The following is a 26149-nucleotide window of genomic DNA, read 5'->3' as shown; positions in this document are numbered from 1 at the left end:
ATATGTGAGTTCTGTGACTGAAATCTCCAAGATCTCTTGGGGGTTGGGATGGGCTACCACCCCTTACCTCCCTGTACTTTGGAAGCCCTGGCAGTCACATCTACAACTCAAAGCCTCCATCCTGTTGCAAACCATAATGCACAAAAGGAGAGTGGGGGGGCGGAGGAGAGGGAGGGGGATGGAGCAATAGCACAGCGGGAAGGGCATTTGCCTTGCACTCGGCCGACCCAGGTTCGATTCCCAGCATCCCATATGGTCCCCCGTGCACTGCCAGGGGTAATTCCTGAGTGCATTAGCCAGGAGTAACCCCTGTGCATCACTGGGTGTGACCCAAAAAGAAAAAAAAGAGAGGGAGAGAGAGAAGAAGAAGAAAGGTGCCTGCCACAGAAGCAGTGGGGGAGATGGAAACTGCAGACATTAGTGGTGAGAAATATACACTGGCCAAAGGATGGATACTAGAACATTGTATAACTGAAATCCAATCATGAATAGCTTTGTGATAGTCTATCTTATGGTGATTCAATAATTTTTTAAAAGTTAAAAAAAAATCTTGCCACAGCTAAAAAGTGTTGACCAAATGAAGAACTTACTGGGCACTGGAGCTGGAGAGATAGTTCAACAGGTAGGACTTTTGTCTTACATGCAGCCCACCTGGGTTCTATCCCCAACATTCCATATGGTCCCCAAGCACCTCCAGGAGTGATTCCAGAGTGTGGAGCCAGAAGTAATCCAAGAGCACTGCTGGGTGTGTCCAAAAAAAAAAAAAAAAGAAGAAGAGGAAGAACATACTGGGCAAGATTGGGCCAGGCATGACCCAGCTTCTGTCTTGCACAAAGCCCCTCAAAGCCCTTTCCCTTGACCTGTCCCTGGCCTGCCAAGTAATTGACTCTCACCCACCCTGAATCACCAGTTCTCCAAGTTAGGTTAATATGCCACCCTTGGTTTTTAACTCCCAACTGCATGGCAACCCTCTGGAAGGACTGATTTCTTTGTTTTTGTGTTGTGTCTCTCACCAGGAGCCAGAAGAAGTAGGGCTGGTGCCAAGGGAGAACATTGTTGCTTTCCCCACATCTTAAAAGAATTCCAGGAGGAAACAGTCATGAGCCAGGCACATCCTAGAGTGTCAATGATGGAGGGACTTTCCAGGGTTTCTTCACCTGCTCATTTATCTGACATATTTTCCAAGGTCATCAGCGGAAAAAAGTAATCATACCAGTCACATTTCAAACTGGCAAAAAAAAGTCCAGGGGAGTCCAAAGTGCAAGTTAGAGGTAGCCCCTTAGCAGAAAGGGGGGCTTTCTTTACGTGTTTCCTTTTCCCACATCTCTCCCCAAAGCTGCCCATAGCCCAGGTAGAAGTGTACCTGATGAGGCTAGGGTGTCTCCCCAATAAATCTGCCTCCAAGCTGACTTTCTGGAAAATCATTTCCAGTAATCTGTACTGGCCCCACCCTCTCTGGCTAGGGGACATTTTTTAGGATGAACATACCTTGTGACTCTGACTTTGATGGAGGCCAAGGAGTGTCCATATTCTTGGAGGGATGGGCTGCCTGAATGTGCCCTGACATCACTTCACCAAATCCTGGTCCTGCTGTTCTAGAAGCTGGTTTAAGGGATGGTCGATCCGGACTCAACCACAGTTGGCTGGCCATAATAAGGCACCTCTTAGGTATTTCTCAGACTGTTGACTTAGACTGTGCATCTTAATGATGAACTGAACAAAAGTTAGTTCATCTAACTTTTGGTGAGTTTGGCTAAATGGTTCGTTTGAAATATGCAAGTAAACTATTTCCAAACATACCTCTTCACAGTTGTCATTAAAGCACAGAGATAACTGAATTGAAAAGAGACTTTACTGGAAGAGAAAATAAAATTGGGAAGTATGTCTAGAGTCAGCTTCAAAGGGAGGAAGTTGTGGTCTTGTTTTATGCTTCCTAGAGTTGCTATAGATGATCTAACAGACTATATACATACATATGTATATATAGGATAAAATTTTCCAGATAATTATGCATACCTATGAGGAAAATGGGCATGCACAGTTGAAGAACATATGATGGACAAATACCACGTGTACAGAAAATGGCAAAGAAACAAGATCACTGTGTTTTTTACTATGGGGACCATATGGGATCCTACAGTTCAAACCTAGGTCAGCCATGTGCAAGGCAAGCACCCTACCTATACCATCGCTCTAACCCCCTACAAAGGTATTCTTTTTTTTTTTTTGGTGGGGGGTCACACCCGGCGATGCTCAGGGGTTACTCCTGGCTCTGCACTCAGGAATGACTCCTGGTAGTGCTCAGGGGACCATATGGGATGCTGGGAATTGAACCCGGGTCGGTCGTGTGCAAGGCAAATGCCTTACCCGCTGTACTATCACTCCAGCCCCAACAAAAGTATTCTTAAGGGTCTGTCTTAAGGTGGTTTCTCCCAGAGAGGTGTTGTCACATCCTTCAAACTGCAAGCCTCAGATCAACCTGATTATGCTTTCTTTTTTTCTTTTATGTTTTGGGGGCTGAGACCTCCAAGCCTGCTCAGATCGGGACTGGGTCTCTTCCACCCAGATTCCCCATTTTCCCGTAGCTAGGTGGTCACACCCAGGGACTGCCCCCAGTGCCGTGTAATCCCACCAATGGCCAACATCCAGAGAATATAAAATCAAGTTCCCAGAAGACATCTTACCACCTAGTTATCCCTCTGGGAGAACCTGGCAAGCTCCCTGCCCACATGGGAGAGCCTCGCAAACTCCCCACGGCATATTAATATGCTAAAACCAGTAATAATGATGGGTCTCATTCCCCTGACCCTGAAAGAGCCTCCAATGAGGTACCATTGGAAAGGATGAGTAAAGGGAGTCTTCTAAAATCTCAGGGCTATGACGAATGGAGACATTACTGAGACCGCTCAAGAAATTTGATGATCAATGGGATGATGATGATGATGATGATGATGATGATGATGATGATGATGATGATGATGATGATAATGATGATTTTGGGGGGGTTACACCTGTCAGTACTCGGGGCTTACTCCTAGTTCTGAATTCAGGAACCACTCCTGATGGTGCTTGAGTGACCATATAGGGTGCCAGGGATAGAAATCAGGCTGTCTGCGTGTAAGGCAAGTACCTTGCCTTCTGTATTATCATTCTGGCCCCTCATTATACTTTCTTTTTTTTTTTTTTTAATTTTTATTAAATCACCATGTGGAAAGTTACAAAGTTCTCAGGTTTATATGTCAGTTATACAATATTCAAACACCCATCCCTTCACCAGTGCCCAAATTCCACCACCAGAAACCCCAGTTTACCCCCCGCCCCCACCCCCCTACCCCCTACTGTATAACTAATGAATTTCACTTCATTTTTTTCTTTACCTTGATTACATTCCATAATTCAACACAAAACTCACTATAGTTGACATAACTCTCTCTCTCTCTTTTTTTTTCTCTTTTTCCTTTTCCATTTTTTTTTTTTAATTTTTCCCCCTCATCCCCCTTCCTGCGCCTCATAGTATGGTGTACTCCACGCCATGTTGGCCAGCGTGGGGCTTTTGCTTAGCTCATAGTCCAGAGGTGGCTGTTACATTAAGAACCTTCAATATTTCAACAAAAACTTACTGTTATTATTTGGAGTTTCCCCCCCAAGTCTGACCTGTTCAAATGGAACCCTTTCACATTGATGACAATTATAAATGTTAAGTCGTGCGGACGCGGCAGCGTCCGCGCGGTTTTGGATTTCTGTATAAAGTCCTGGGAAAATTCTGCCAGAAATTACATATTTCCTCCGTTAGCCGGCGTGGGGCAAAGGCTTAATTCACAGTCTCCATACATGGGTGCAGGCACTTGCTGGAACCCCAATTCCTAAAGCTGTCTCTGGTTCCCGCTTGTTCCACACCCACCGGCTCTGCAGGGGCATGGGCGCCCGGGCCGAAAACCCGGCCGGCCGGAGCCGAGCACCCATTATACTTTCTTAACTCCACATATGTCTAAGTTTTTTTTTGCAAGTAGCAAATGTACTTTAAAAAAAAAAACTGGGTGTCCTCTGTGTGTGTGTGTGTGTTTTGAATCACCGTGAGATACAGTTATAAAGCTTTTATGATTGAGTTTCAATCATACACTGATGGAACACCCATCATCCCTCCACCAGAATGCATTTTCCACCACCAATGTTCCCAGAATCCCTCCCGCCATATATCTAAATTTTAAAAGGAAGAGAACTCAAATGGTTACTAACTCCTTGGGCTGGAGCGATAGCACAGTGGGTAGGGTGTTTGCCTTGCATGCAGCCAACCTGGGTTCGATTCCTCTGTCCCTCTCAGAGAGCCCGGCAAGCTACTGAAAGTATCCCGCCCACGTGGCAGAGCTTGGCAAGCTACCCGTGGCATATTTAATATGCCAAAAACAGTAACAACAAGTCTCACAATGGAGATTTTACTGGTGCCCACTCGAGCAAATTGATGAATAACGGGATGACAGTGCAGTATCACTGTATCACTGTCATCTCATTGTTCGTCGATTTATTGGAGCGGGCACCAGTAACGTCTCTATTACACTCAGCCCTGAGATTTTAGCAGTCTCTCCTTACTCATCTATCCCAACAATTGGAGACTCTTTCAGAATCAGGGGAATGAGACCTATCATTACTGTTTTTGGCATATTGAATGTGCCACAGGTAGCTTGCCAGGCTCTGCCGTGCGTGCAGAAAACTCTTGGTAGTTTGCTGGGCTCTCCGAGAGGTATGCATATATCTTTTACTGTATTTTGGGATATGAATACACCATGGGAAGCTTGCAAGGCTCTCCCATGAAGGCAATAAACTCCTGGTAGCTTGTCAGGTTCTCCAAGAGGGAGAACAAGGCTATTACATGTTGAGCATGGCTGCTTTGCGGGAAGTCTTCAACTGTCAAGGTTCTGCTTGGGGCAGGGAGGGGAAGGCAACCTGTCCTCTCTGAGGGGCCTAGGTGAAGACAGCCAGGCGTGGGGGGCAAGAGACTCTGCATTGCTCTCTTCTGGGAGCTTGGTCTTATAGTCTCTGGATGTTGGCCGTTGGTGGGATTACACAGCCCCAGGGGCAGTTTGTGGGTGTGGCTGCCAAACTACTGGAAAATGGGGGGTCTGGCTGGAGAAGGCCCAGTCCCAATCCGAGCAGACTTGGAGATCTCAGCCCCGGGTCCCACACACCTGGGTCCCTTCATGCCGGTCCCCACATGTATGTTTGACAGTGCAGTACTAACTCTTTATCCTCAATTTTATTTATTTTTTTTTTTGGTTTTTGGGTCACACCTGGCGATGCACAGGGGTTACTCCTGGCTCTGCACTCAGGAATTACTCCTGGCGGTGCTCAGGGGACCATATGGGATGCTGGGATTTGAACCCGGGTCGGCCGCGTGCAAGGCAAACGCCCTACCCGCTATGCTATCACTCCAGCCCCTATCCTCAATTTTAAAACTGAGAACACTAAGTTAGGGGACAATGATAAAGGGGACTGGAAGTAACATAAAGATATTGAACAGGGGCTGGAGCGATAGTACAGCAGGTAGGGCGTTTACCTTGCACGCGGCTGACCCGGGTTCGATTCCCAGCATCCCATATGGTCCCCTGAGCACCGCCAGGAGGAATTCCTGAGTGCCGAGTGCAGAGCCAGGCGTAACCCCTGTGCATTGCCAGGTGTGACCCAAAACGCAAAAAAAAAAAAAAAAAATTGAACAAAGTCTTGAGCATCTTTTTTGTTTTGTTTGTTTTTGGGTCACACCCAGCGATGCACAGGGGTTACTCCTGGCTCATGCACTCAGGAATTACTTCTGGCAGTGCTCGGGGGACCATATGGGATGCTGGGATTCGAACCTGGGTCAGCCACGTGCAAGGCAAACGCCCTACCCGCTGTGCTATTGCTCCAGTCCCAAGTCTTGAGCATCTTGATTGTGGTAAAATATGAAAACTACAAACACCAAAACCTAAAATGATATTACTATTGTAAACATATGAGCTTAACTGTGGCAATTTAATTAATTAAAGAAAGATAAAGAGTACAAAGTTTCAAAAAACTTTGATTTGCTGAGTATGGGAGACAGGGAATCGAACCCAGGTCAGTCATTTGCAAGGCAAGCACTCTACCTGCTGTACTGTCACTCTAGTCTCTTCTGACTTAGTCTTACCCCCATGAAACATTGCTTCAAAGAAAGGAAGTGTTTGGTTGAATAAGGAGAATACTCTTGGGATAAAAGGGGAGAAGCAGTATTTTTCTCTGAAACTATAAAATGGTGACTGTGCCAAAGTTCCAATATAGGACTCTAGGAAGGCTTAAAGAGGAAATCTAGTTATGTCTAATATTTTTTTTGCTGTGGTACTGTGCCTGCCAGCAAAGTACTTTTTATTTTCTTTGACCAGAAAGCCAAGGCCTTAGCAGTGATAAAACTAACTGGCTAGAAGAATGAATGCTAAAGATGCTTTAAATATTGGTCTATGAGATTCTGCAGAATAGCAAAGCCAAGTTCATGTGAGACTCTGGGAGGGTTATAAGTTATTGTGACACCAAAGCCATCAATTTTCCTGCCATCAGAATGATAGGACTATTAGAACAGATATCCCCTTACTGACCAACACCATTTGAAGGTACCATGGCTCTAGAGAGAAGCCAGGATTTGGTCAAGCACAGAATTTAGCTCAGATGGCAGAGGAAGAAACAAGTCTAATCTGAGGTCTAGGGAACTAGAAGACAGAGAATGTGTGGGATAGCGGTGGAAAGTTATGAATGACTAAGCTACAAGGCTGGAATAGAGAACATCAGACTCTCTAGATGACAGAAACTCTTATGTCATTCAGGATGGACTAGGTTGTGCTGCAGCATCACTCCTGAAATTTTAACTCGATAAATTGTATTTCTCACTCAGCCCACATCCGACTCAGATCAGCAGATTGGACCTGCTCTAACCTCTCAAATACAAAAAACTGAGGTGCTTTTCTGCCGCCGCACGAGCTCCACCCCGGAGGCAACTGAACTCCTTTGGACATGAGCAGTGCCCCAAAAATGCCTCCAAACTGTGTGATCAGAGCTACTGGCCCATGAGCCTCCAGCGGGGCACGGTCTTTTCTCTCTCAACTCTCTCTTATTGAACGCAGTGAGGCGATTGCCAGTTTTTAGAGTATGCAGGTACCCGAGGAAGTCCGGGAAAGCCGAGGAGGCGGGATTTCTGGATCCTCCCTGCGCCGATATTTAAGCACAGTGCCATGTGGGTACGTTCTTTTCTGCCGCTGCGAGAGCTCGACCCCGGAGGCAACTGAACTCCTTTGGACACGAGCGGTGCCCCAAAAATGCCTCCAAACTGTGTGATCAGAGCTACTGGCCCATGGGCCTCCAGCGGGGCACGGTTCTTCTCTCCAGGCTTCTCCATCATATGAGCACCACAAAAGGGAAGTAAAAGATTGCAGTGATGCAATTACCAAAAGAATTTTCCCTGGACTTCATATAGAAATTCCAAACCGCGCAGCTGCGAGAGCAGCTGCGCAACCTAATATCTCCTGATTGTCAGCAACGTGAAAAGATTCCTTTTTAGCAGGTCTTACTGTGAGGGGAAACTCCAAATAATAGTACCGAGTTTTTTGTTGAAATACTGAAGGTAATCAAAGTAGCAGCTATTTCTTTAAACTGTGAACTAAGCCAAAGCCCCACACCGGCCGAGGTGAGGAAATATCCTTCTTTCTCGGTCCTTTTCCCTTTTCTGGGAGAAACGCGGTGTGGTGTCCACCATATTATGAAGTCTATTAAGCAGGCACGAACTTAGAGGCGCGGGAATGGGAGGGGAGAAAAATATATATATATACTTGGAACAGCGGGACGCTTGGGAAGTCTCGGGCTGATACCAGCGCATGCTCCGCCGAGACTCGACCCGGGTGGCCACTTTTGAGTGGCCGCAATGTTGCTGATCAACCAGAATCCGGAGCCTAAATAGACTACTTCCGGTTCCAGAAACTACTTGCAACCATGTCTCTAGACTGAACTAAGCCATAGCCCCACGCCGGCCGAGGACTGGAAATATCCTTTTTTCTCGTAGGGCAGCATGGTGTCAGCCATAATATGAGGACTATTCATTAAGCAGGCACGGACTTGGTGGCGCGGGAAGGAGGGGGGAAAAACTGTATGTACTTGAAACAACGGGACTTCATATATCTCCAGTTTCAGCAATGGAAAACTAATTATCAAATGCTGCATTGGCAGTAGGGCTGTCTTTCTTGGGGGAAAACTCCAACAATAGTGAATGTTGTGTTGAAATATGGAATGTAATCAAGGTAAAGTGAAAATGAAGTGAAATTTATCAACTAAGCAGGCAGGGATGGGGGATGGGGGGCGGGGGGTGGGAGCTATACTGGGGTCTTTGGTGGTGGAATATGGGCACAGGTGAAGGGATGGGTGTTTGAGCATTGTATAACTGAGACATAAACCTGAGAACTTTGTAACTTTCCACATGGTGATTCAATAAAAAATAAATAAAATTTAAAAAAAAACTGAGGTAAGTGCCATCTCAATGTAATGCATGTGCTTCTAAATCAGCAGAGGCAGACGAACTTCAGATGCTAGAGTACAGAAGGACACACGCCAGCAATTAAATGCTACAACAGGAGATGACTCAAACCATTTCTGCTCATAGCTTGCTGGCCAAAACTAACCATAACTCCACCCATTCATAAGAAGACCAAGGTTTATTTTTTCACATGTCTATAAGAGAACAAGATCTCAGTGGCAACCGTAACAACACACACACACACACACCCAGAAACTAGATCCCATGGCTTTGCAAAATACCTTTTATTTTTCCTATCAACCCTTTGAGTCTGGATATTCCTTCACCTCTGATGAAGTGATGAAATGATGACACACTCTGAGAGGTAAAGGCACGATATAGAGCCTGGCAAGGTAGGAGTCTGAACTATGAGGCTTCCTGTCTCAAGAACAACTAATTCAGAGACCCACTGTTCTCCTTCATCCCCCAACCGTCTGTGCCTACACACAGAGAGAGAGAAGGAGAGAGAGAGAGAGAGAGAGAGAGAGCAAAAATAAAATGAAAGTTACACAACAAAATTTAAATGAAGTCAAATCTGTTTGTGTTTATTGAACTTGCTATGCTTAAGGGTAAGGAAGAGGAATAGGATTGGGAATTGGGAAAGAATTGGGAAAAGACACACCCTACAAATATACATACTGGACCAGGAAGTCTAGAACTAAGAACTGCAGCTTTAACTTCACATAAACTGGGCCCTAATTCTAATCCCCTCCTAAAGACACTGGAATCAAAAAGGACCAGGTGGCAGCAGAGTCTGAGCAAACATCTTCTCCTGCCTGATTTCCAGATTCTTCCAGGAAAGGAGCAAGATTTTTTTCTTGGACCCAAATTAGGAAGACAGTGAAAACAAAAAGTCAAAATAAGAGAAAGATTTTGGGGATGGGGAGACCTAGAAAGGAGAATGTAGAGTCCCAAGCTGGGGATCCCAATAGGAAGAGGTAGATTTTCCCAAGAGATGGGAGTAGGACCCTGCCCAGAGCAGGGCAAGGAGTGAGAGGGTTCCTTCCTTTTGGAGGGGCTTGTTGTGTATTCATCTTTAGCCAGAAACTTCTCATCCTGGACACTGCTCTGTCCCTCACAGTTCTAGGTCCAGTTCATACGATGCTACTAGAGTCACCTTAGGTGAAAAAGTGTTCAGAGGAGAAGGTTCAGGTTGACTGAGAACATAAAATACAGAAGGGCCTGGAGGACCCTGAGAACTTGGCCTGTCTCATACATGTGCCTTTCTTTCTTCCAGGGTGGCTGAAGGAGCTAGATGGAGACACTGTTTTCTATGAGAGGTGGGTCCAGGTAGATGTAGGGCAGCTCCAAGCTCTGGTTTCGCTCCTGGATGTCTTGGGAGATCTGGGCCAGACAGTTCTGGAAGGCTGCAATGCTCCGGCGTGGGGCCTCCTCAGTGAAGTGCTCATCAGGGTAGGTGCCAAGGGGTCTCTGGGGAAAAAAATCAGGGATGGGATTAGGATGATGTTCAAGATGAAACAGAGACTAATGAAGAACCACACTGTCAATAGATACAGCCCAAGTGACTTCTAGGAAATGACTCGGTTACAGCTGCTATAAACACAAACTCTTCAAACCATAACCCCAAAGCAATCTCCTGCAACCAAGACAGAGCAACCCTTTAATGTGGGGGGGGGGGGGGGGGGTAAGAACAAAATCTGGGAGCCAGCCCACCCAAGGCTAGTACTCCCTCTGCTGGCGAGCCTCTGTATGTAACTGACACTTTTGAGACTTAAGTTTCTGTATCTGTAAATGGATGAGTTGGTCTAGAAAGCCTACAAAGGCCCTTTGGTGCTTGATCCACTACATCTTGCACTGTAAGAACACAACATTTATAATACAACAGAAATCAATAAAAATTCTCTGGTAAACCAATCACCACCATGCTCATGGCCGATTTCCACAGGCTGGAAACGAGCCTCATTCATGAGAATGAATATGCTGAAAAATTCAGATATGTGGCTTTTGTGACCGAAATCTCCAGGTTCTCACAGAAGTGGGAATTGGTGACCTCCACCCATTTCCCTGTTCTCCCGGGTGACTGGCAGTCATGCCCCACGAGCTGCCTCTCGCACCATATAAGCTCATATAATGGTCATGATCCAGAGACTCACAAATAAATCTCAGAAGAGAGCAACAAGCTGCAGAGATGCCTCCAGACCCCAAAGTCACCTCCAGTTGCATCACCCAATTTAAACTTTTAGAATTCCTGGAGCACACAGCCACATTCACAGCCGTGCGACATCTCATACTCTACTCCATTGTGTACCAAGAGTAGCACACCACATTTGATGGGTTGTAAGACAGAAGGAAACTGATCTCAGTCAAAAACTAATACATATATATACATATATATATCATATTAGCATACAAGTTAAACCTATAACAACATTTTAGTACTCTCTTTTACAAGAGCTTAATGGCTCCAGGGCAAGATACAACAATCTTCACATACTTTCCTTTATTAGGAAACTTTTTTGGACCATTTTTAATGGATTGTTCATAAAAAGCAATACAAAATAAATTATTTAGGACTGGATTTGGGGGCAGGCTTAGGTGGTGGTGGGAAGGTGTAATGGTGGTGGAATTGGTGTTGGAAGATTGTAATAAATTATTGTGAACAACTTTATAAAAATAAAATAACTTTAAATGATCTCTTAAATATACTCCATTCTACATTTATCATCTCACCATTTCCCAAATTCAACCCCTTGAAGATTATTGCAGCATCTTCTCAATCAGCTAGCATAATGGAATTTTTGTTAATACAATCACCAGGCCCATACATTTCACACTACACAGTTTAGTCAACCACAATCAAGAAAAGATACAATGAACAAAGCCATCCTGTGAAAGTACAGGACTGCCACCTCTCCATCAGTTCAATATCACAATTCATGACTCCTAGCCAATGATAGAACTGTTCTAACACTAGAGATGCCCAAGATTTGATTTTTTTTTTTTTTTTGCTTTTTGCGTCACAGCCAGTGATGCACAAGAGTTACTCCTGGCTCTGTACTCAGGAATTACTCCTGGTAGTGCTCGGGGGACTATATGGGATGCTGGGAATCGAATCCGGGTTGGTCGAGTGCAAGGCAAACGCCTTACCTGCTGTTCTATCGCTCCAGCCCCAAGATGCCCAAGATTTTAATGAGACCTTTCTTGCTTTATTGTTGCTACTGTTGTTATTGTTTTGGGAGCACCCCAAGCTATGCTCAAGAATATCCTCAGCTGCAGTGCTCAGGGTTGCTCCAAGTAATGACTAGAACATGTGCCATGTCAGAAAAATTTCTGACATTTAAAAAAAAAAATGAACCCAAGATCTTACACATGCAAGTCAAGAGCCATATCCCCAGCCCTAACATACATTATCCAAACTCTGTAAGTAAGTTTCATTCTACAGGTTTGTTTGTTTTTTTTTCTTTTCGGGTCACACACAGCGATGCACAGGGGTTACTCCTGGCTCTACAATCAGGAATCACTCCTGGCAGTGCTGGGGGACCATATGGGATGCTGGGAATCAAACCTGAGTCGGCCACGTGCAAGGCAAACGCTCTACCCGCTGTGCTATCACTCCAGCCCCATCATTCTAAAGTTTTATTAATCATGAACATTCAGGTTCACTAACTACTCTTTCAGCATAGATAAAGATGATTATATGGTGTGTTTCTTTATTGGTGTAATGAATTTTGTTGTTAGATTTCATAATATTGAACCAACCTTTCATTCTTTTCATTCTTAAAATAAACTAGGCATCGTGACAGCGTATTATTATTATTTTACTATTCACTATTAATCTTTATTGTCTGGGGATATATATTTAAGATTGTTGTAGATAACTAGAACAAATTTATAAGTTTATTTTCTCGATGATAGTAAACATTGTGAGCACTTTACTTTCACAATAGCACAACAGTCCTATGTGATGGGTATTCTTATGATCCCATTTTACAGAGAAGCAAACAGGCATATATAAAGGCCATAGGAAGAGGTCTGGATCTGAGACTGAAAACCATCCTACACAATGCTTCACTTCCTTTGCTGAACGCTTACATCAGGATTCACAGTAAAATGTGGTCCAATCATATGATTTGGAAAGTCTTTTTCTATGTTTTCAAGAAATCTGAATGATTTAGGAATACTCATTATTTACTGCTTTAATAGAATCTCCCTTTTTCATTTATGTATGGTTTTGTTTATGTATTCGATATGTTTATGTATTTGATATGCCAAAAACAGTAACAATAGGACTCATTCCCCTGACCCTGAAAGAACCTCCAATCGTTGGGAAAAACGAGTAAGGAGAGTCTGCTAAAATCTCAGGGCTGGGAGGAATAGAGACGTTACTGGTGCCCGCTTGAGTAAATCAACTAACAACAGGATGACAGTGATACAGTGACAGTATGGTTTTGTTTTCTTTTGGAGTTGTTTTGGCTGTTTGTATCTCTATGTGAAACACCTATTTCATCTAGATACAAAATGGTTTCTATTATGATAGCCTCTCAGTATCTATATTGCAAAACATAATGCCCAAAATTAGAGAGAGAGTATGGGGGAAATTGTCTACCATAGAGACAGGGAGAAGGTTGGAATGGGTAGGGGAAACTGGGGATATTGGTGGTGGAAAATGTGCACTGGTGGAGGTATGCGTCTTTGATTATTGTATGACTGAAACTTAATTATGAAAGCTTTGTAACTGTATCTCACAGTGATTCAATAAAAAAATGGTTTCTATCAAACCACAAATAGTATTTTCTTCTATTTTTTGCTTTTCTTTGGGGGGGTCACACCCAGCGATGCACAGGGGTCACTTCTGGCTCATGTCCTGGCTCATGCACTCAGGAATTACTCCTCTGGTGGTGCTTGGGGGACCATATGGGATGCTGGGAATCGAACCGAGGTGGGCTGCGTGCAAGGCAAATGCCCTACCAGCTGTACTATCGCTCAAGCCTCTCTTCTATTTTTTCAATCTTCTTGTAGCTTTGTGTACCCTTCTCATTCCTAATATTTATGTGATTTTTAAATTTTCTTCTTGATTAGTATGATCTCTGGTTTCCTTATTTTATTACTCTTTTCATAGAACCACATTTTTATGGGCATTTGCATACTGACACCTAGTTTCAAAAACTATAATGTATCTATCAAAACAGAAAAATACAGTAAGAAGTTTACCACAGGCTGTGAGGTAGAATAGGGGTGGGGGTAGCAAGGGGAATAATGAAGGGGACACTGCAACAATATGGAAGGAAGTGGCCAGTCTGGAGTAGGAGGTGGTGCTGGAAGGTGTAAAGTGTCATACATGAAGCCCTATAAGTAACAGTACTATAAATCACATTTCCTAAAAAAAATTTTTAAAATTGTGCCTGCCAGAGAGGCAGATGGGAGGGTAGCTAAGGACATTGTGGAGGGAAGTGGACACTGGTGAAGAGATTGGTATTAGAACACTGTATGCCTGAAACTCAATCATGACTAATTTTGTTAATCATGGTGCCTCAAACATTTTTTTAAAATTGGTTTTGTTTTGCAGCCACACCCAGCGATGCTTAGGGTTACTCCTGGCTCTCCACTCAGAAATTATTCCTGGCAGTGCTTGAGGGACCATATAAGATACCATGGATCAAACCCCGGGTCGTCACCCATGTGTAAGGCAAAGGCCCTACTCACTGTACTAAAAATTATATGTATATATATATATAATTGTCCATACATACTCATCTATATATAAATTTTCCATCAGAATTTGGTGTTTTCAGTGTTCTGATTTTTGACCATTGCAATTGGATCTGTAATTGGATATAGTTGCATCTCGTTGATATTTAATTTGCATTTTCCTGCTGACATAATGTTGAGGGTATCTTTTCATATGTATATTTGCCTTCATACATTTATCTTTCATGAAGTCATGAGGTATTAAGGTATCTATTAAGGGATTTAGCCCACTTTTTAAAAATATTATATAATTAGTATTTATTCTATTTATGAGACTTGAGACTTGTTGTTACTGTTTGGCATATCAAATACACCATGAATAGCTTGCCAGGCTCTACTGTGTGGGTGGAATATTCTCGGTAGCTTGCCAGGCTCTCCAAGAGGGACAGAGGAATTAAACCCAGCTCGACCTTGTGCAAGGCAAACACCATACCCGCTGTGCTATTGTTTCAATCCTTAGCCCACTTTTAAGTGAGGTTTGTTTTCTTTAATATTGAGTTTCCAGAATCATTTGTTTATTTGAGATAGCAGTCTATTATCAGATGTATCTTTTGCAAATATATTCTCCACAATTCTGGCTTGTCTTTCTTTTCTCTTGACATTATCTTTTGCAGAGCAGAAAATTTTAATTAAAATGAATTGGTTTTGTTTTGGGAGTCACGACCGATGAAGCTCAGGGCTTATCCCTGGCTCTGCACTCAGGAATTACTCCCGGTGATGCTCAGGGGACCATATGGGATGCCAGGGATCAAACCTGGGTCAGTCGCATTACCTGCTCCAGCACCCATCAGCAAAAAAAAAAAAAAAGGTGTTAATAGCAAAACATTGGGGCTGGGGCAATAGCATAGTGGGTAGGGCATTTGCCTTGCACGCGGCCAACCCGGGTTCGAATCTCAGCATCCCATATGGTCCCCTGAGCACCGCCGGGAGTAATTCCTGAGTGCAAAGCCAGGAGTAACCCCTGTGCATCGCCGGGTGTGACCCAAAAGGCAAAGAAAAAAAAAATAGCAAAACATAGAAATGTGACCGGCTGAATCCAAGATCAACTTACTAAAATCAAACTATCAAAACTGTAAGAGCCAGAGAGAAAATATGACTACACTGGGTTCAATCCCTGACACCACACAGGTCTCTTAAACCCCATCAGGAATGATTACTGAGCACAAAGCCAGGAGTGAGCAGTGAGCACCAGGGGGTGTGGGCTAAAACAAACCAAAAAAAAAAAAACTAAAATGGCCTCTAAATTAAGGAAGCAACAAACACACTGGCTGGAAATTTGTAGTTTGGATGCTCTGACAACCCTCCCTGTTTCTTTTGGCTTTGATTGGACTAAGAGATATACTGTGAGAGGGAACGATAGACACTGAATGATCTCACTCATATGGGGGATATAAAGAAACAAAGGAGGGGAATAACTAATGCCCAAAGACTATGGAAACAAAGAACAGGAGAACCAGTCTCTAGAAGAAGGCTTGTGTGGTCAGGGAAGATATCCTCATGATAACAGGGGCAGGTCATTATGAACCATGAGGTGGAAGGGGTCAGTCTGCACCATGAAGCAAATGAGGTAAAGTGACAAGCATGATACCCTATCAGTAACCACAGTGCCTGAGATGGGAGGGAAAAATGGATAGAAGAAAAAATGCCTGACATCAAAGCAGGCTAGGAGGCAGGAGAGAAACTAGGGACATTGATGGAGGGAAGTGGACTCTGATGAAGGGATTGATGTTCAAATACTGTAATGCGAATAACTTATAACTTTGTAATTCATTTTGATTTTTTAAAATACCTATATACTGACAAGAACCTCAGACCATCCTGGCCAGATAGAACTAGTCAATAAAGATTGCAGTTAAGATTGCACAGTGAACCAAGTCATGGACTTAGAGTCACATATCTTGTTATCAGACAAAAACGCACACACTGTGGGTCTGGAGAAAAAACAAAGGGCTGTAAAACATGCTTTGCATGGTACCAGGCCGCAATGGAATGCTGGGTTCCCCCCACAGAGGAGGCACGCATGGACTACTTTCCCTAACCCTAGAAGATTCTAACTGACCATCTCATAGGCTGGGAAGGCATTCCTACATCTTCCTCTTTTCTGGTTCTATCTCAAGATGCAGAGGCTTGTGTGGCTGTGTAGATGATAAAGGGGTGATCTTGGAGGCAGGAAGAAAAGAAAGAAGGCTGGTACATAGACCAGCTGCCCTTTTGTCCACCATTCACCATAATCTCCATTTACACATCAGGTTAACAGCCACATCTCTGCCCCCTGGTACGTTAGATGAATATAGTCCTTTATACAGATTGCAGACATTTTATCTGCCTAATGTTAAACTTCATATGTCAGTACCCATTTCTATGTTAACACAAGGGAAGTAACCAGAAAATGTGTTGAATGTTTGGAAGAGTGGATGAGTGGTTGATAGATGAATGGCTGATGGATAAATGGATGGATGGGCTCATGGATTGATGAAATCATAGATAGAGATAAAAGTTCTGCCCTGTCACTAAACTGGTATTTAATTTATGTCTTTTTGGATCAATTATTTTCTGAAAAAGCTGAAAGTTTCAAAGTACCTTGGCAGTGGCATAAATGCCAGCAGTCTCCCCAAGACCCCTGAAAAGTAGCCACAATTCCCAGATCTTTCTCAGCAGAATCCTGCTGTCATCCACCCCCAAATGTCCCCTAATACACACCTGGTCCTTGGGCTCCTGACTGACCAACCAGAAGAGGAGAAGGTTGTTACAGGTGACATTCACTTCTGGGAGAGTTTCTAGGTAAGTCTTCAGGGTGGTGGTCCCCTTTGTCTGGAGTGGGGGCTGCCTCATAGATGATGGGGCATTAGGCATCCAGGCCCCAAAATCATGCTGTGGAGACACACACACACACAACACACACACACACACACACACACTGTTGAGCAATCTGGGAAGGTAAAAGCTCCCTTATCATCATCCCTAATCCTGATTTCATCCACCTCCATCCCAGATCTGACAGTTTGGAAGTCAGGGAATTATGAAAAGGGAACAGAGGAAGGAATATAGGATAGAAAGTTCTAGAAGTGGGGGAAAAGCATGCCTCACCCTTTGTCATCCTACCCAATATTCCAGGACTGGGTGGAGTGAGTCACCAAGAAAGGAGAATGTCCCAGAAAGGAGGAACCCTACGAAAGGGCCTTTCCAGTATCAGACACTGATACTCCACCTCGTCAGGTCCCAACCAGAACAACCCATAAGTTATTCTCTCTACACAATACCAACTCAAGCCACCATTACAAGCTTGGACCAGCTCCAACCCAGTCATCATTTAACACCAATCCTTCACTCCACCCAGTGGCTACTCCAACACCAGCCATCATCATAAACCCTTCCCAACCCAGACCCACCCATGCTCTCAACACAAACTGGCCTCGTGTCCATTGGGTGAGCCCATCTGCATGGCCCAAAGAACCGTCTGCAGCCTCACCTGTCCACTGTTGACAGCGGCATGTTGGGCAGAGCAGTTAAAGATGATTGCAGTAAGGAACTTCACCAGCTCTCTGGGGGTGCACAGTTTGCATGGGAATCCTGGATGTGGAAGTAAAGGAATAGGGTGGGAGTGGAGGAGACAAGATTCCTAGAAATAACACAGTGCTGGGGCTCACCACAGGGGAAGAGTGAGGAAGTGACACCTTAGGATGTGGTCATTGTCTTTAGACTAAGATTAAAGTTGGGCTGAGATCATCACTCAGATTTATGATCTCTGAAGCTTCCAAGATAGAAGCTAGGGCCAGGGAAGGGTGCAGAGGAGAAAACATATGCTTCACATGCAGAAACCCCAGGTCTGAATCCTCGAACCCACAGTCCCTGAGCACCAAGAGAAGTAACCCTGGTGTAGACCCTGCGCACCACAGGGTATGGGTGAAAAACCAAAGATGAGGGGCCAGAAAGATAGTATAGTGGGTAGGGCACTTGCGTTGCACATGACTGACCTGAGTTTGATCTCCAGCTCCCTATATATTACGGGGAACATTGGTTGTGGGAGACGTGCACTGATGGAGGGATGAGTGTTGGATCATTGTGTGACTGAAACTCAATCATGAACATCTTTGTAATGATCTATCTCACTGATATTCAATAAAAATTTTATTAAATGATAATTTAAAAAAAGAATAGGATGGGAGGGGAGAAGGGAGGGAAGAGGAGAAAAGAGGAGGGAAGTTGAGTACTGGCTTACGACCAGAATATGCGCAGCCAATAGGGCAAAATAGGGGAGGTGAGGTTAAGGCTGAAGCCATGGTAAATTGCCTTTCCCTACCCACCAAGGCATTATTGTCTGCTACCCATAATAGCACGGAATGGTTTACACTGCCCAACCCCTCAGGATTTCTCTGAGCACCCATCACTAGGTCATGTAACTTACATGTTCACAGTGAGGGATGGAGAAGTAGGATGCTAAGGCCTTGGGTCTTTGAGGAGTACAAGGAAGAAACACACTGGGTTAAGTAGTTAGGAAAGTCTCTGCAGAAAGAGAGGTTGAATTGAAAAGCATATGAGTTTTGAGTAGAAGAAAAAGGTAATGAAAATTATATTTTAGGACTCAGCCCTTGGTCCTTTTGTCTCCGATCCTTTCTGATCTTATCCAATCTAAGAACCACATCCCACTGATTGGCGACTCCCAAATTCACATCTCCACCTGACTCCTGAGCCTAGATGCAGAAGTGGGTATAAATAACTACTGGCTGACATCTCTCACTAAGTGCCTGAGACATTTCAGACTTAATATTTGTGAAAACTGATTTTTGACTCCTCAAATCTGTCCCTCCCACCATGCTCCTTAGTCCTCCCTATCTAGTTGCTAAGGTCAAAATCTGAGCATCTTCTTACCTCCTATTGCAAGCACTCCAAAGCCCAGCTCACCTCCTCCACTGCCCTCCGTCTCCATTGTCTCAGCTCTGATTAAATTATACTGCCTCCAGTCTTGCCCCATCAGGCTTTTTTCCCCATAACAACCAGACTGGATTTTTAGAAAGATTTAGAAAGTTATAAGGTTTTTGGTGGAGATTTTGTTGTTGTTGTTGTTTTGGGTTTTGCTGTTATTGTTTGGGGGGTCTTGGGGGGTTGGGAGGGTTGTTTTTCTTTGGATCACACTCAGCAGTTGGGGGTTAGGGCTTAGGGATCACTCCTGGCTCTGCACTCAAGCATCACTCCTGGTGGGCACAGGGGACCATATGGGATGCCAGGGATCAATCCCAGGTTGATCATGTGCAACCCCCTATACTATCTGTCTGGCCCCTAGAATTATGTTTTATTTTGTTACCCCTTGCTAAAATTCTAAAAGAATTCCCACGGTATTAATGTACTGTGGCCCTGTTTGATATGGCTCTTGCTCATTCTCTGACTTTTCTCTCTCTCACTTATTCTATTCCAGCTACACAGCCTTCCTGATAGTTCTGACCCCCACCAGCACGCTTGCACCTCAGGGCCTTCACGCTAACTATTCCTCTACCTATAATCCTTCACCTCAGTTACCCACAAAACTAGCTCTCTCGTTTCCTCTATCCTGCTCAGAGAGGTTTTCCCTTACCGTATGCCTAAAATAATCTCCCTTCCCCAATACCATTTTACTAAATGCTATTGCATCTCATCCTCTTTAACACTCATAACCACCTGGCATATGCTCATATTTATTATCTTATCTCCCTACAAGAATATTAAGCTCCAGGGGCCGGAGCGATAGCACAGCGGGTAGGGTGTTTGCCTTGCACCGGCCGACCCGGGTTCGATCCCCGGCATCCCATATGGTCCCCCAAGCACCGCCAGGAGTAATTCCTGAGTGCAAAGCCAGGAGTAACCCCTGAGCATCGCTGGATGTGACCCAAGAAGCAAAAAAAAAAAAAAAAAAGAATATTAAGCTCCATAAAGACCAGAATTTTTATCGTGATATTCACTCCTGGACTCCAGCATCTAGAGCAATGCTTATTACATGTGAAAAGTCCAATGATGATTTCTTGAATGCAGTGGAGCCAGAATGGGAAAGAATGGGGCATAATTTAGGTAAGGGGACAGGGAGGTGACTAATTAGAGGTAAGGCTGCCAGAGTGTGCCAGGACAGGTGATTTCAGAGGATTACCGGGGTGGTGGCCCCACAGGCTGAGGCTGGGAGCAGTGGGACAAGTTGAGAAGCAGCTGCCACAATGCAGTTATGTGAGGACTGGGACAAGGGTGGTGACAGTGAGAAATGATGTGGGCAATAGGCATGAGCCACCCAACTGGATCTCGGAAGAGAGAAACATGAGTCAGGGATGGCTCTAAAGTCTGGAGTCAGGATGACTAGAGAGAAACTGACGCAATGGAAGAGGAGACAAGGTCTGGCCAATCTAGCAGCCTGGAAGGAATTTTCCAAATGCACCATCCATGGTTAATATTCTAAGTTTGAATAAAAGAACTAAGAGTACAAAAGTGAAGAAGTCAGACTGGAGTTTACCACAGTCTGGTGTCTGTGGTATCAGGATGCATAACTTTTCTAATTTTTAGTTAATTTTGAGCCACACGTGGTGGTGCTCAGGGGACCATATGTGGCAATTCGAATCAGGGTCACAGCCATTGTGGCCATATGCAAGGCTTTCTCTCCTGTCTAACTCTCCAGCCCTTCTTTACTTGGCACTTTTCACCCAAGGGTATCCTGCGTCTCACCTGCTCTATAGCACTGAACCCTGGGGTAGTGTATGTCCTTCATTAGAGCACCAAGTTCCTTTATTTTGATTTTATTTCTCTTTCTCTTTCTTTCATCTTCTCCTGAGAATTAGTATCTTCCCTCAATAAAACTATTTTACTTCACAGAAAAAAAGGGATGAGAAGGAAAAAGGAGGGGTTGGGATGGGAGGGGAAGGAAATAAAGAAAAAGGAAGGAAGGAGGGAAGGAAGGAAGGAAGGAAGGAAGGAAGGAAGGAAGGAAGGAAGGAAGGAAGGAAGGAAGGGAGGGAGGGAGGGGAGGAGGGAGGGAGAGAGGGAGGGAGGAAGGGAGGAAGGGAGGGAGGGAGGAAGGGAGGAAGGGAAGAAGGAAGAGAAAAAGGAGGAAAGAAGGGAGGGAGGGAGGAAGGAAGGAAGGAAGGAAGGAAGGAAGGAAGGAAGGAAGGAAGGAAGGAAGGAAGGAAGGAAGGAAGGAAGGAAGGAAGGAAGGAAGGAAAGAAGGAAGGAAGGAAGGAAGAAGGAAGAGAGGGAGGGAGGGAGGGAGGGAGGGAGGGAGGAAGGGAGGGAGGGAGGGAGGAAGAGAAAAAGGAGGAAGAGAGGGAGGAAGGAAGGAAGGAAGGAAGGAAGGAAGGAAGGAAGGAAGGAAGGAAGGAAGGAAGGAAGGAAGGAAGGAAGGGAGGGAGGGAGGGGAGGGAGGGAGGGAGGGAGGGAGGAAGGAAGGAAGGAAGGAAGGAAGGAAGGAAGGAAGGAAGGAAGGAAGGAAGGAAGGAAGGAAGGAAGGAAGGAAGGACAGGAGGGAGGAAGGGAGGAAGGAAGGGAGGAAGGAAGGAAGGAAGGAAGGAAGGAAGGAAGGAAGGAAGGAAGGAAGGAAGGGAGGGAGGGAGGGAGGGAGGGAGGGAGGGAGGGAGGAAGGAAGGAAGGAAGGAAGGAAGGAAGGAAGGAAGGAAGGAAGGAAGGAAGGAAGGAAGGAAGGGAGGGAGGGAGGGAGGGAGGGAGGGAGGAAGGAAGGAAGGAAGGGAGGGAGGGAGGAAGGGAGGAAGGAAGGGAGGGAGGGATGGAGGGAGGGAGGGAGTAAGAGAGGATGGGAGGGAGGAAGAGAGGGAGGAAGGGAGGGAGGAAGGGAGGAAGGAAGGGAGGGAGGGATGGAGGGAGGGAGGGAGTAAGAGAGGATGGGAGGGAGGAAGAGAGGGAGGGATGGAGGGAGGGAGTAAGAGAGGATGGGAGGGAGGAAGAGAGGGAGGGGAGGGAGGGAAGGAGGGAGGGAGGGAGGGAGGGAGGGAGGGAGGAAGGGAGGGAAGGAGTCAATCTGGAGAGACAGTACAGGGATTAAGGTGCTTGCCTTGCATGTGGCTGTCCTGAGTTTGTGCCACCAAGAGTGATTCCTGAGCACAGAGCCAGGAGTAAGCCATGAGCACCACTGTGTATAGTCTCTGCCCCCCAAAAAGGAAAAAAAAACTAACTAAAAAATCAATTGTCAATAATTAATTTCTTTTAAATCCAGGGGCTGGAGAGATACTATAGCCAGGAGGGTACTTACTTTGCATGAGGCTGACCCAGGTTCAATCCTCACCATCCCATATTGTCCCCTAAACATCTCTAGGAGAAATTTCTGAGTGGAGAGCCAGGAGTAACCCCTGAGTATTGCTGAATGTGGCAAAAATAAAATAAAATAAAAAATAAAAGAGCCAGGACTAAGCCCTGAGCACTGCTGGATGTGACCCAAAAACAAACAAAAAAGATCCAGAAGAAGCTTGCTCTTCAAGCCCATCTTTTTCATTGAACACGTATCTCACTTCTATGTCTCTGCGCTTGCTTCTTCTTTCAAGTTCATGTTCTCTTTTGAGCATGTTCTCTTCTTCCTCCTTCACATCTTCCAAAGTAAGTTTTACTCAGTGAAAAGTATCTTGCTTTTTCAGAGCGATAGCACAGCGGGTAGGGCGTTTGCCTTACACGCGACCAACCTGGGTTTGATTCCCAGCATCCCATACGGTCCCCTGAGCACCGCCAGGAGTAATTTCTGAGTGCAGAGCCAGGGGTAACCCCTAAGCATTGCCGGGTTGTGACCCAAAAAGCCAAAAAAAAAGTACCTTGCTTTTTCAAAAAAATAAAATTAAAAATAATAACTCCAAAAGAAGTCCTGGAGAGATAGCTTAATGGCCATGCTTTGACTACAAGGAGGCTTGGGGTCAATCCCCAGCATCTCATGGTCCTCCTGAGAACTGACAGGAGTAAACTCCCAAAGACCAAGCTGGGGGGCTGGAGTGATGTGTAAGGCCTTTACCTTGCACATGGCTGACCCGGGGTGGATTCCCAGGATCCCGTATGGTTCCCTGAGTGCTGCCAGGAGTAATTCCTGAGTCGGGAGCCTGGAGCAAGCCCTGAGCATCACTGGGTGAGATCCAGAAAGAAAAAAATAAAGACCAAGCTGCCAAGCTCAGGGAGGCTCCTGAGCAATGCCAATGTGGCCCCAAAACAAGCAAATCAAAAAATTTTAATAAATGAAAGATCCAAAAGAAATTTGGTTAATCCACTATACTTAGAAGTCACTCTTGTCATCACTATGAGAAGACCCAGCTTTATGTGTTTCCGAATGTAACATAATGCAAAGAATATAGCATCACCTGAAGAACCCATTCTGTGTTTTTTTCTTTTCTTCTTCTTCTTCTTCTTCTTCTTCTTCTTCTTCTTCTTCTTCTTCTTCTTCTTCTTCTTCTTCTTCTTCTTCTTCTTCTTTCTTCTTCTTCTTCTTCTTCTTCTTCTTCTTCTTCTTCTTCTTCTTCTTCTTCTTCTTCTTCTTCTTCTTCTTCTTCTTCTCCTTCTTCCTCTCCTCCTCCTTCCTCCTCCTCCTCCTCCTCCTCCTCCTCCTTCTTCTTCTTATTTATTTGTCTGTTAGTTCTTGTTTTTGGGCTTGGGGCCACACTTGGCAGTGCTCAGGGTTTTCTCCTGGTTCTGCCCTCTGAGATCATTCCAGATAGGGCGGGGGGGGGGGGGGTGTGGAGGTCTGCGGTGGGGGAGGAGGGAAACCATAAGTAGCACTGGAGATCAAAGTTGGGTCAGCTGCATGCAAGACACTCTATCTTCTGTATATCCAGGCTCTGAGTAACATTCTTATAAAAAGAAATATTTAATCTCATATATAACTTTCCGCTGACAAAAAAAACACACGGCCGGGGCTGGAGCGATAGCACAGCGGGTAGGGCATTTGCTTTGCACACGGCCGACCCGGGTTCGATTCCCAGCATCCCATATGGTCCCCTGAGCACTGCTAGGAGTAATTCCTGAGTGCAGAGCTAGGAGTAACCCCTGTGCATGGCCAGGTGTGACCCAAAAAGCAAAAAAAAAAAAAAAAAAAAAAAAAAAACCACGGAATGCTGACAAAAAAACACACGGAATAGAGGAACAGAATGAGTATATTCTGAGGAAGCAGTGAAATAAAATTGGCGGGTGAGGAGTTGTGCAGAATTAGCCCAGGATTTTCAACAGTCCATGTTAGATGTCAGGCTTTTTGTTTATTCATTTTGGCTTTTTTGGGTCACATCCAATTCAGGGATTACTCCTAGTTCTGTCCTTAGAAATCACTTCTGGCAGTACTCAGGGAGACTACATGGAAATGCCATGTGCAAGGCAAATGCCCAACCCATTGTACTATTGCCCTGGGCCCAGCTGTCAGTGGGCCAGTGAGGTGGCTCAAAGGGCAAGAGAACATGCAGGGTTCCATGATCCCCTGAGCATTGCCATGGGCAACCCCAAGCACTGAAAATATTTAATCTCATATATAACTCATATAATGGGTGTAGCCCCTGAGTATTGCTGGATGTTCCCCTACCAAAATAAATAAACAAATAAGTAAATAAAGGTATGTAGAGAATTTCTATAACTTAAAGAAAAAAAGAAACTTAAAAATCATAAGAAGGGGCTGGAGTGATAGCACAGCAGGTAGGGCGTTTGCCTTGCATGCAGCTGACCCAGGTTTGATTCCCAGCATCCCACATGGTCCCCCAAGCACTGCCAGCAGTAACTCCTGAATGTATGAGCTAGGAGAAACCCTGTGCATCACCAGGTGTGACCCAAAAAGCAAAAAACACACAAAAAAATCATAAGAAATAACTATCAACTGAAACCTTTGATTGACCCCAGAATTAGCAGAATCAACAGAGAAATGGACTAGTGAATAAATTTGAATACAAATTAAATATTTGGCATTATTGTTGTTTTTGTTATATGTATCTATATATTGTGGTTGTATACAAAAATGTCATTTGAGTGTCAGAGTTTGTTTTCTTTTTACTCTTCTTTTTTTTTTTTTTTTGGTTTTTGGGTCACACCCGGCGATGCACAGGGGTTACTCCTGGCTCTTCACTCAGGAATTACCCCTGGCGGTGCTCAGGGGACCATACGGGATGCTGGAATTAGAACCCGGGTCGGCCGCGTGCAAGGCAAATGCCCTACCCGCTGTGCTATCGCTCCAGCCCCCTATTTTTACTCTTAATCACTGTGAGATAGACCCTTACAAAGCTGTTCATGATTAGGCTTCAGTCACACAGTGTTCCAACACCCATCCCTGCACCAGTGTATATTTCCCAGGATCAGTGAGAGATTGTTTAATAGGCTGAGCAAATGTGGGAGACCCTGGTTCAATCCCTAGCCCCGTATAGCATCCTGAGCACAGAAACAGGAACCAGAAATAGCCCCGAAGCATAGCCAGTATGACCCCAAAACAAAAACCAAACATAGCATTTTAAGATGCATATTGAAAAGATAGTAAGTACTAAACATATGTAACCATATTAAACATATGTAAATAAAAATATATGTAATTTACTTTAAAACATTTAAAAGAAAGCAACAGATTAATCAAATATCTCAATATGTCACCAATTCTTGACTCTGGGTGGATGAATAGGTGATAGGTTGCCTTCCCTATTTTTCCCTACGTAAATTTCTTTGTTTCCAGTTCAAATTAAATAGAGGGAGGAGATGAACAAATACTTCCTCAAAGAAAACAAATGGATGGCCAAAGGGAACATGAAAAAGTTCTTATCACCACTCATGATTAAGGAAATGCAAATCAAAATAACAACATGATTATCTTCTTATACAAGTGAGAATGGTACATATTTAAAAGTCTAGAAATTAGGGCCAGAGCAAATAGTACGGCAGGGAGGGCACTTGGCTTGCATGTGGCTGACTCAAGTTCAATTCCCG

The 26149-nt window shown here is 44.6% G+C and overlaps 1 protein-coding gene across 1 annotated transcript in view; it reads right to left on the bottom strand.

Annotated features, from left to right (window-relative positions):
- Window positions 1-9076: 9076 nt before the first annotated feature.
- Window positions 9077-26149, bottom strand: part of ALOXE3 (arachidonate lipoxygenase 3) — a 35238-nt gene continuing 18165 nt past the window's right edge. The window contains exons 13-15 of the mRNA XM_004604846.3: window positions 17739-17839; window positions 16970-17140; window positions 9077-9991 (exon numbers count right to left, since the gene is read on the bottom strand). Of these exons, the coding sequence (XP_004604903.2) occupies window positions 9812-9991; window positions 16970-17140; window positions 17739-17839 (452 nt within the window). The 3' untranslated portion in view covers window positions 9077-9811. The remainder of the gene's footprint in view (window positions 9992-16969; window positions 17141-17738; window positions 17840-26149) is intronic.

The sequence above is a fragment of the Sorex araneus genome, chromosome 3, assembly GCF_027595985.1.
Source record: "Sorex araneus isolate mSorAra2 chromosome 3, mSorAra2.pri, whole genome shotgun sequence".
NCBI lineage: Eukaryota > Metazoa > Chordata > Mammalia > Eulipotyphla > Soricidae > Sorex > Sorex araneus.
The sequence above is the reverse complement of the archived record's forward strand: the minus strand, read 5'-3'. Positions and strand labels throughout refer to the sequence as shown.